This window comes from Emys orbicularis, chromosome 1 (assembly GCF_028017835.1).
Source record: "Emys orbicularis isolate rEmyOrb1 chromosome 1, rEmyOrb1.hap1, whole genome shotgun sequence".
NCBI classification, from domain to species: domain Eukaryota; kingdom Metazoa; phylum Chordata; order Testudines; family Emydidae; genus Emys; species Emys orbicularis.
In genome coordinates, this window is record NC_088683.1 from 318,410,415 (window position 1) to 318,422,430 (window position 12,016).

The following is a 12,016-nucleotide window of genomic DNA, read 5'->3' on the forward strand; positions in this document are numbered from 1 at the left end:
GTTGAACTCCCCTCAGTTTCTTCTCTATTGCAGAGCCCTTATGGAGAACTCTGAAGTAGAGGGGAGGAGGGCGGATACACACATCTCAATGAACCATCGTTACTGCACAAGGTGAGTAACTTCCTCTTCTTCTTTGAGTCGTGTCTCTATGGGTGCTCCTCTGTAGATGACTCCCGAGCAGTACCCACCACTGGAGGCTGGGACTTCGGAGTGGAGTCTGTTACTACAGAGAGTACTGTGGAGTCAAAGATGGCATCAGATTCTGAATTTCCAGTGATCGCATAATGTTCTGCGAGAGTGTGGGTGGAGGCCCAAGTTGCTGCTCTGCAGATTTCCAAAATAGGGACATCTTTAAGGAATGTGACCAAGATAGAAATTGACCTCATGGAGTGCATACAGACTCTGGGCGGAGGCAGTAGGTTGCACCCTTGATAACAATGATTAATGCAACCAGAGACAAATTTGGATAGTGTTTGAGCCAATACTGTGCAGCGTTTGAATCTTTCCACAAATGAAAGGAAGAGTTTATGGGACTTCCTGGAGTCCTTAGTCCTGTCCAAGTAGAATGCTAGTGTTCTTCTAACAGTTAGCATATGCAGAATCGCCTCCCTGATGTTACAATGAGGTTTTGGGGAAAAAACAGGAAGATGGATCTGTTGATTTATATGGGAAGCAGAGGCAACTTTAAGGAGAACCTTGGGATGCGGCCTCAGAGTTACTTTGTCTTTTAAAAAGACTGCGCATGGTGGGTGTGCCATCAGGGTTGGTATTTCTCCTATGCGGCTAGCTGAGGTGATGGCAATTAGAAATGCTGTATTCATGGACAGGTGTAAGAGAGAGCAAGTTGCAATGGACTCAAAGGGAGGTCTAGTCAAAGCCCTGAGAACTAGGTTAAGATCCCAGGCTGGAGTGGATGGTCTCACATGTGGGGGAGAGATTTCCAATGCCCTTAAGGAATCTATGCGTCAGTGGGTGAGCAAACACACAGTATCCATCTACCTGGTGGTGGAAAGCCATTTTCGCTGCAAGATGTACCTTAAGGAGATGAGTGAGAGTTTTGATCTCTTGAGTCTAAAATGTAGTGTAAAATCAGAAGGAGAGAAGATGAAGTTGGGTTTATGTGCTTAGGATGACAACAGACTTGGAATTGTTTCCATATTGTAGGTAAGTACATTGAGTGGTCAATTTTCGGCTGTATGGCAACACGTCTTTCACCTCATCAGAGCATTCTGCCTCTAAGCCTTGGAACCAAGGAGCCAAGCTGGAGGTGGACTCGCAGGTTGGGGTGAAGCATCATCCCATTGTTTTGAGAGGAATGGGCCGAAGAGGAACCAGAGGATATATTGCCTTCTGTGTCAGGTAAGGGAACCAGACTTGTCTTGGCCAGGAGGGGCAATCAGAATAACTCTCGCTTTGTCTCATTGAATTTTCAACAGATAGAAGAGGAAACTGGGGAAAGGCATATAAGAGGTCCCCGTGATGGTAGGATGAGGGCATCTCCCAATGAATGTTTCCCCAAGCCGGCCCTGGAGCAGTAATGAGGACATTTCTTGTTCCAGTAAGTAGTGAAGAGATCTGTAAGTCAGGGCTCCCCAAGGGGTGAATATATCTTGAAGCACTTCTGAGTTCAGTTCCCATTCGTGGTCATGAGAAAAATTCCAAGTGAGACTGTCAGCAGTCACTTTCTGTATCCCTGGCAAATAGACCACTGAGATGAGCACACTGTGATGGTTGCACCAATTCCAAAATTTGAGCGCTTCCGTGCAGAGGGAGGGAGGGAGATCTGGTACCCCATTGCCAATTTATGCAAAACATACAGATTATATTGTCCATCATGACCTTTGTGTGTGTGTTCTTGATGAAAGGCAGAAAGGTGCACAGGTGCTCCTGACAGCCCTTAGCTCCAAAAGCTTGATATGGAGGGTCACTTCTGTGAAAGGCCACTTGCCCTGAACCTTGTGGTTGTGTAGGTAAGCTCCCCAGCCTATTAGGGAGACATCCGTCTGTGAGTCTGTTTAGTGGGAGGAATGTTCTCGCTTGTACTGCATCAAGGTTGATGCTGATAAACTCCAGTCACTGTACTGGGGTTAGTGCACCGCTACAATGGAGAGAACCCTAGAGAATATCCTGGCTGGAGCAGTCTGTACTGATAATGGTCCTGTCCAAAGGTTAACCGTAGGAATCTACTGTACGATGGTTGTATCGTGATATGGAAGTAGATATCTTGTAGGTCGAGGGCTGGAAATCACTCTCCTTGCTCTAGAGCTGGTATAATGGCTGCTAGAATGACCCTCTTGAACATCTGCGCCTACACGTATTTGTTTAATGCCCTTAGATCTAGAATGGGCCTCCAACCTCCCTTCGCCTCGGGGATCAGGAAATAATGGGAGTAAAACTCCTTGCTCCTGAGTTGCACCAGGTTCTATGGCCCATAGGCATAACAAATGATCTATTTCCTGATGAAGTAAGTTATCATGAGAATGGTCCCTGAAGAGGGACGGGGAAGGAGGATTGGGATGGGGGAGGGACATGAATTGAATGCCGTAACCCTTCAAAATAATCTCTAGGACTCATCTGTCAGAGGTGATATTCTCCCAACTGCTGTGAAAGAGGGCCAAGTGACTTCTGAAGGGGCGTGACAGTTGTGTAGATGGCAGCTGTGTTGCAAGGTATAATTGTTCAGGCCCTCAACCAACCCGTCAAAAGAGCTTATAAGAGGCGGTCAGAGGTTGCAGATTGGGGTGCTGACTGCTTCTGCTTTTGAGCCCTGATCCTCTTACGCTGCAGCTCGTAACAGTGCTAAGATGGTGGGTATTGAGGAGGTTGTGACCTGTGCTATGGCTGAGAGGTATATCTACTCTTCTGTCCCGCAGTGTAGATTCCTAGGGAGTGTAATGTGGCCTGTGAATCCTTCAGGATGTGGACAGAAGAATCTGTCTTCTCGGAGAAGAGGTTGGGCCCTTCAAACTGGAGATCTTCTGCAGCTCTTTGGGCAACCCAGAAATGTATAGCCAAGAAGCCTGCCTCATTACCACTGTCATGGAGACTGGGCAGGCCGCTGTATCAACTATGTCCATTGCTGTCTCTAGCACCAGCCTGGGTATTAACTAACCCTCTGTGAAAATGGCCTGAAACTGCTCCTTTTGTGTCTCCGGTAAATGTTCCAGAAACACACTGAGTTTCCCATAATTAATAAACTCATATTTGGCCATGACAGCTTGGTAATTTGCAACTCTGAATTGTAATGTTGCAAACAAATATGCTGTCCTCCCAAGCCTGATCACATGGGGTCGACTTGGCATAATGTTGCTTGCCTCGTGCATTAACCACATCCACTATGATGGAGTTGCGTTGCAGATGTTGAAACAGGAAGTCTGCTTTTTGGGGAGGGATGTAGTATTGTTTTTTCATCTCTCTTGCTCATAGACTCATAGACTTTAAGGTCAGAAGGGACCATTATGATCTTCTAGTCTGACCTCCTGCACAACACAAGCCACAGAATCTCACTCACCCACTCCTGTAACAAACCCCTGACCTATGTCTGAGCTATTGAAGTCCTCAACTTGTGGTTTAAAGACTTCAAGGTGCAGAGAATCCTCCAGCAAGTGGCCCGTGCCCCCTGCTGCAGAGAAAGGCGAAAACCCCCCAAACCCTCTGCCAATCTGCCCTGGAGGAAAATTCCTTCCCGACCCCAAATATGGCGATCAGCTAAACCCTGAGCATGTGCGCAAGACTCACCAGCCAGACAGCCAGGAAAGAAGGTTGCTGGTTGATGCGAGGGAGGCTGGTGTCTGCCATATGACTCCGGCAGGATCTAGAAATGCCTCATTAATTGGGAGGGAAATTCTGGATAAGAAGGTGGCGTGCAGAATATCCACCAACTTGTGATGTGTATTTGCCACCTCCTGTAAGGGAACCTGCAGCTCATCTGCCATCCTCTTGATAAGATCTAGAAAGTTCTTAAAATCATCACTTAGTGATAGGGGCAAGGCATTACAGCCTCATCTGGTGGAGATGAGGAGAAGTTTGCTGGAGGGGTAGCTTCCTCTTTGAGCCCTTTGTCCTGTTCTGAAAAGCTTCCTTCTCCCCAGGCTCAGGAGCTCTGGACAGCCAGGCTGTAGGATACCATCTGGTGGATTCTTTCTGAAAGCCACTGGACGGCCGTGACACTGGGATGTGTATGTTGCCCAAGGATTGCAATATGGCCATTGGGTGAGGGAGGAGAGAGCAAGAGCGGTGGGGTTACGCCAGAGGGCCTGTATCATAATCATGGGTCGGCTCAATGGAATTGAGGAGGACCCTTGTATTGTGACGGTGGGCCACGATGAGGAGCCAGGGAAATGACCTCCTGGCTGCTATCAGACTCGGCACTAGGTAACGGCAGCGCTGACTTGGATATTGGTGGTACATGGCCCAGTGCGGAGAGTGATTCTGGGTGCCAGGATGTTCTCAGTACCGAGGCCCCGGTACTGAATAATGGGAATTGCGATTCTTCCCCAACCATCAGGTCTCCAGGGTACTGGAGCTCATGCGGTACCGTGGCTAACTCGGTACCACAGAGGAGTGTCTGTGGTACGTTGTCAGTACCGATGGTTGAGAAGGTGCAGAGTACTCCCTAGATGGGAGTTTTGTCACAACCGGTACCGAAAGTTCTCTCTGTGCCACACATTTAAAGATGGCATGGTAACTGTCCTTGTCCTTGGGGGATGGTACGGCTGCCTCAGAGCCTGAGCCCCTGGCTTCTCCAGGCGGTGCGGCAGAGCTCATAATGGAGGCCCCCTTCTGGGTACCGTGCTTCAGAGCTGCCGGTGTCGTCGGTACCGAGGTGGCCGCACTGGGGAACCCCTCTGGCTGGCCAACGACTCAGAGCCCTTTTTTTCTAGACTTTACAGGGGGAGACTGTTGGGTTTTTTTCCACGACTCTACCCCCTTTGAAGTTAAAGGCTCCGGGGATGATCCGGGGTCAGCACCAGAGTCCCCTGGAGACTGAAGTGCCTTCTCCATAAGGAGGAGTTTTAACTCCAGCTCCCAGGTTCTGCAAGACTGCATCTTTAGCTGGTGGCAGGGGAAGCATTTCTGAGGGATATGGGAGTCTCCCAGACACCAGTCACAGTGGGAGTGCCTGGCTGTTATGGGAATTGACTCCTTGCAGGAGAGACATCTCTTGGAGCCCAGAGAGCTGGGCATGCCCCTGGGGGGCATGGGGCTATCACCCTCTAGCAATGAGGAATGCAAAAGAAAGGTCTTCTTTCCTACTCTTCTTCTTTTCCTCTTTTTTTGTTAACTGAAAAAACTTAAGAGTCTTCTAAATTCCCTCTCCCACCCCGGGGAGGGGGGAATCCCCCCAGACAGGGCAGGAAATTTAAACAAAAGTTCTTTCCCCCCCCCTTTAATCCCAACGGAATAAAAAGGAAACACTAACTTTTAAGGAGAACAAAAGAAACAAAAACAAATACTACTTATGCTGATTATGCAGATAAGGAAGGGACAACTGCTTGCTCTGTTTGAGGCCAAAGGTGGTTGAGAAGGAACTGAGCAGGGGTTCACCCGCGCAGTGCTAGATAGCTTGTAGGCAGACCATGAGGGAGGGAGAATGCATGTGCGGGCTTAATGGACACTGCTACCAAAAAATCTCTGGTTAGAGGCGCAGATACACCTACAATGGAGCACTGTAGCGGGGTGGTCACCCGCTCCTGCCCTGAGGGGTTTAAAGACAGCCCTGGGAGAGGGCTGTTGCAGGGGGAAGCAGCTACTAGACTGATTGGGGAAGCAGCCGCAGCTGGGCCACGCCCCAATCAGACCTTAGCTGGCCCTATATAAGAGGCTGGGAGCCAGAAGCTCATCAGTCTCTCTCTAGCTGTAGAGGGAGACGGACCTGGCTGCAGGGACCTGAGCAGAGTACCTGAGTAGAGCAGGGCTGGGGAAAGGCAGAGGAGCTGGGGAGGCTCCAGCCTGGAAAGCCCCAGGCTGCGGCCTACCAGAAGGCCAACAGGTACTGGGGGTTGCAGAGGGCAGCCCAGGGGTAGGCAAAGGCCACAGGTCCAAACCCAACCTTGCTGGTGATGAGTAGGCTGATACTGCAGTCTGCCCCAGGGCCCGGGGGCTAGACGATACTGGCAGTAGCCTTATACTGAGGTGAGGTGGAGATAGTGGGGGGGGGTTCCCCGGGGAGGGGAGACCCTGAGAGAAAGGGGTTACTGCCAAGGGGGCACCACCCCAGATAACGGGGCACCGGGTCACTGGGAGGGACACGGGGGCCAAGCGGCAGCGGGACACTGGCCTGCAGAGGGAGCTCCGGAGGCTGGATGAGCTAATTCCCAGAGACGACCAGCCAGAGGCGCCGCAGGGGTGAATCCCACTCGCCTACAAGCACCCATAGGGACACTACTCGAAGAAGCAGCAGTCTTCAGATTAAGAACTTTCAAACAAACAAAAGGAGCTCTTTTCTTGAATACAGGCCAAAATTAGTAGGCAAACATGTTTTTAAAACACTGGAGGAAGACAGTGTACAGGAACCATATGTGAATCACAAAATATATTCACAGTACATGAATAATTTAGCAACATTTAAGAAGAATATAGCGATCATCAAATATAGCAGTTTAATAGCCAACAAGTTCTTTCCCTGGGGTTTGGGAGAACTATACCCTGAATTTGTAGTGAGATGAACTCTTTGATCTAATATATATTAGGATTTTAATTTAAGATATATTAAAGAGGTTATTTGGTAAAATAACACTCAAGACTGGCCTCAGGTAAATTGCTTTACCCTAAGCAAAGATAGATTTTGGTATCTTCCCTACTAATTGCTCCCTGTCTTCCTTTTCCCACCAGCTCACTCAGAAACTTACAAGGTCCTCTGTCTTCATTTCCTTCTCAGAACAATATCTCAGCTTTTGATCAGTCATGTGTAAGAAGTACTCTTCAAGTTCTTGAACACACTCCAGAATGCTAAAGATTCTTGGGCATATGGGAGGTGGACACTCATTGCTCATGACTAAGCAGAAACCAGGATAACACCTTTTAGAAGGGAGTTGGTGGAATAGACCACCACCAGAAAAAAGTATGTTGGAGCTGGCCCAACTGCAATGGCCAGTGCAGCCTGAGCACTATTCTAGTGTTTCTTCCCCAGACATATTGCCTTAAGTACCTGACTACTTAGCCTATGCCTAAGGCTACTCTTGATTATAATGATAAATGAAGTATGAAAAACGTTCAGGAAACCCTGTCATCACAAGCAAATGAAAAAAATATAAAATAAAAATACCATTATTTTCTGATCACTTCATATAAATGTATTAGTTACTCCCATCTTAACTCCCTCCAGCACAAAAATGATAATATTTAGAAAAAGTAGAAGTACAAGGAGAAAGAGAATAATATTTCAGTGATTGTATATTTTTAAAAAGTATAATAGTGGTCATCTTGAAAAAAGTATAGCTTTTAGGTTTTTTTCCTCTGTGGACTGAGATTGTGTGACAAGAGTGTATATTAAAAGTTCTACAATCAATTAATAATTTACTGCTAAAATGGCACAAGGAAGTGGGTGTTTGTTTTTAAATAGAACAGTATGTGTGCGTTGGTTGTTTATGACTGAGTGTGGGTAACTTCATTGATTAAAACAGTACGTAGAGCAGACAGGCCAGTGCAAGTTTCTCAGGCAGCTCTGCCAATGCACCTCAGTCTCAACATGCAACAATCCACTCTCATTTGAACAGAGGCTGCCAAACAGGCAAAGTCATGTGATGGTTTGGAGATCATATAAAATTGACTACACAGCTTATGAACATTGGTTGATCACATCCGATGTCCTGATTATGACAAAGAGGTCAATGCAGCATCCAAAGTTTCAGAAAAAGGTGTAACTTCCCCAGATTGCATCAAGTCAACTGTGCTGTACTGTATACAGGGTGAAAGCGGGGAGGGGATATATTTCCTGACCCCTTCAGAAAATTATCTCAAGTCACAGAATTTGATTACTTTCGTTTACATAACTACACATTATACTCATAAAATTATCCAACCCTTTAAAAAAATCCAGTTAAAGTTTCTTTCAATTAGAAGGGCATTTAATCTCACAGGCTAATTATGTGCTATGTCAAATAGCATTTATTTGTTCTAAATTTGCCAGCTATTAATTTCATTGAGTAACTCATTAGCCAGGGAAAAAGGAAGGCCAGTGGTTTTTTTTTTTTTTTTTTTTTTTTTTTTTTAACTATCGCCTTTGTAATTTGGAACACAACTCTTCTCCTTTCTAAACTAGAAAATCCCAGTTTTAAAGCTACCATATTTTAATCTTGCCATATCTCTTTTTCTGCTGCCCTTCAACATTTTACTTACTGTAGAATTTTCTTAGGGCCAGAGGACCAAAACTAGACCATGGCTCCTGAAAGTAGCATACCATTACCCAATGGAATTTCACTGTTCCCTTTTCTATCCACTGAGCATTCTATTTGCTTTATTAACTGCTAATGAACATTGGATACAGAGCTTCATTGAGTGATCCCCAATGATATCTAAATCTTTTTCCTTAGGGGATCTAGCAAATTCATGGCCCGTAAGTATATATAATAGAAAGTTTAGAGTATTTTTGCCAAAGTCCATTTCATTGCATTTATCCAATTTGAACTTCATTTGCTGTTGTGCTGCCCAATCTCCCACAGCATTTATGCCTATCTGGAATTTTGCACACTCCTTCACATTTTTTATTAATCAAAACACTTTAGTGTCAGCTGCAAATTTCAACAAACTTTTATCCAATTCTCCAGTCAAATCATTAATTGACACTACTTCCAAAGCTGAAACCTGGAGAAACAGGCATTAGAGGAAAGATGATAAATATTTTCACTCGTAACCTAAGCAGGGATGAGTCCTATAACCACAAATCTGAACACCCTATCATTGCCAATATGGGAAATGCACACCCTAGTCAGCAGGGTTGGATTTTGATGGTGGCAGGAGCAATAAAGGCACCCCTTTGGCTTAGGGAGGTCTTTGGGTCAGGGAAGCATCCTCATCCTGTTCCCCTGTTCCCCTCCTCCCCTCACTCTGCTGCTTGGATTTGGGTGGTGCCTGGTATTTGTGTTGGGTGGCGAGGGAGATAGGGTACATATCGCAGTAGTGTCTGGGATGGGACAAACTTTGGGCCATGGTCCCTGACTGATTTGTTCCCACCACCCCATTTTGGACCATTTAGGGAGCTTCCTGGATTTGAGCTGCCAGCTTCTGATGCCCTTAAGTTGCTCCACTCTTTCCTTCCTTCAGATAGATTAACTGGATCTCCTGGGATGTCAAGGGCTCAACTAATCACTTTTTTCAGGCCTTCAAGAGTTTTTCCCACAAGGCAGAACTGGCAAAATGTTTTGTGGGTGTTTTCAACTTCTTCTTGACACAAAAGAGGCCTCGCTGGTTCAATTAGAGTACTGATTAATGCAAATTGTGGCTAGTTTCTAGTGAAGATTGCAGGGTAGCAAGGTCATTTTGGGAACCTTCCAACTGTGGAATAACCAATCATTGTTCTGGGGCATTGGCATGGAATGGCGGATATATGCAGTCTTCCATGTTTGTGCATCTTGAAGCACCTCTTAACTCAAGTCTCCAATTTCCTTCAAGGAAAGAGGGGAGTAGTCTGGCTTTCCATGTCAGGTCCCATTGGCTGGCTGTGACACAGGAGTGGCAGCGTCTCATTTCCGATACATTCTACACAATCTGTTTTTGTTGGGATGGAGTGCTGTTTTAACTCAAGTTCAGTAATTCTATAACAGGGATCGGCAACCTTTGGCACCCTGTTCTATAATAATTTAATTTTATAGTAATTCAATGAAGTTGAAGCCGTTAATCCATATTTCTATGTCTATGCCTCATTGCTCTAGTGTTCAGGCTGGATCCAAACTTTGCAGTTTGGGCCCATTGCTTGATCCATTTATAAAGATTTATTTAATTTATTTAATGCCAGGTTTCCAGAAATGAAAGAACATTTCAGTACCCTAATGTGCTGTGCACATTTCAAAATATCCAAAAATATACACTTGTTTTTGATTCATTTGGAAACATAAATTTTATTTTTCTGTCAATGGGAATAAACCTTCAATTTCAGTGGCCCATAATTTTATGTCTGTTTTAGTATAAAACTTGAGTTCTATAATGACTGCACCACAGTTAAGGTGGGGCAGAGATTGTCTGGGGCTTACCCGGGAAGGACAGCTCTGCTTTATAGGGGGGGTGGGGGAGGGAGGAAGGAGGTCAGAAACTGCTGTAGAAAATGTGCTCAGTAGTCAGCTTTGCAGCAATGACCCCCCCTTTCCCGCCCAGGAATGTGAGGTCCGGAGGGCATAAAGGTACGAAACCTGGGTTGGGCAAGTCTCTTTGTTCACTTATACGGCCCTCCATGGAGGGCAGTTGTTGCAGTACTGGGTCAAGGACAATGCAGCTGTTGGTGCTCCTTGACGATCACACATGGGACAATGGGTTCTTTCTCCCCAGTAGGGCTGCTAGGCAAGAGGCCATTTGGAGATGTCTGGGAACCCGGCTGGGTTTGGGGGGGAGGCAGCCAAGCAAATTGCTGGCACCTCCTTGTGGCAGATGTCCAGTGCAGGTACTCCATAGGGAAGGCAGCCAGTGACCAGATAAATGGCCTGTTAAAGGACTTAAAAGGAGGTACTGGATAAAGGAACAGAACGGGGGAGGGGTTTAGGACTCCTCTGATTGGTACGGCAGGGAGCCAACCTTCCCCCGCCCCGTTCTCATAGCCTACCTTAACCCTCTTACGAGGGTGGTGGATGGTAAGGTCCAAGCCATGGGTCAACTGGGGGACCTGGATGGAAACAAAGGGGGGCTGGCGGAAGCCCTGGAGAATTGATTTGAATAAGCATGGATTTGCCTGCACTATACACTTTATCTGCCGGGTAGTCCCAGACATCTATATAATAAAGTTGCAGCCTGATTAAAATCCATAACAAGTTTCTCCTGTCCTTCTTGCGGTGTACCCAGACAATTCCCCCACTGGTCTGACAAAGCCTAAGGTGTTTATTGTTGTTGGGTATTTTTTGTTTACTTTATTTTTTAAATTTCCTGACATGTTGCAAAGCCCACCAGTACCTAAGTTATTAAACTGAGAGGGTAGCTTGAGTGGGTTGAACGTCTTTTACTGTTACATGCATCTGACGAAGTGGGTATTCACCCACAAAAGCTCATGCTCCAATACGTCTGTTAGTCTATAAGGTGCCACAGGACTCTTTGTCGCTTTTTACTGTTTAGGAACTTTTCTTTGAGTTGACTTTTCTTTATTGAGTTAGTTATTTGTCCTAGTTCCCTCCACACTTCAAGTTCTAAGCATGCATCTGATTCTTAGGGCAGGAGGACCTAGGGATGTGGCTAGTGATTAGCAGACAGAGTGCAGATGGAAAATTTGTGAGGCTTTTACATGACTAGACATTCATCGGGAGGATCTGATTGGAATGTATTTATATAACTTGAAATATAGGTACCGGTACATATATACTAGAGAAAGAAACACAAGTAAACATATTAAATGAAAAGCAGGATCCAAAAAACTACTTACAATACGAACAAGCCAGGACAGCGTAGAAGTAGATGTTGAATAATGGGTGTTGTAGTGATAAGGTGGAGTCTGATCATCTTCCCAAGTCTCGTAGCGCTCGGCATAGAAAACTGCTCTCTTTGGGTTCAAAGCACCAATGGGCTGCAAAGAGATGAAAAGATGAATAATTATAACAGATGAAGGGTAGTATGCTTTGGATCAGTGTGTCACTTTTATTCTGCATACATTAGCTAAGATTCACTGTATATGAAATTCAGCAGCCAAGTGTAGATAACTTATTCCACATTGTGCTAATCCATTTAGATTACTGAGATGGATTTGGAATTTTATTTCAAAGGCTGGATCTACTAAAACTCTCATAACTTTTCTTTTCTTTTCCTTTTATTAATTGACAAATATATGTGATCCACATCTGCAAAGTTTCAAAGACTTTCTTGAAGTCAGAGTTGTTTCCCA

The 12,016-nt window shown here is 45.6% G+C and overlaps 1 protein-coding gene across 4 annotated transcripts in view; it reads right to left on the reverse strand.

Annotated features, from left to right (window-relative positions):
- Positions 1-12,016, reverse strand: part of NBEA (neurobeachin) — an 816,600-nt gene that overhangs the window by 116,244 nt on the left and 688,340 nt on the right. For all 4 annotated transcript variants that reach the window (XM_065403538.1, XM_065403557.1, XM_065403547.1 and 1 more), the window contains one exon: positions 11,561-11,701. In XM_065403538.1, coding sequence (XP_065259610.1) covers positions 11,561-11,701 — 141 coding nt within the window. The remainder of the gene's footprint in view (positions 1-11,560; positions 11,702-12,016) is intronic.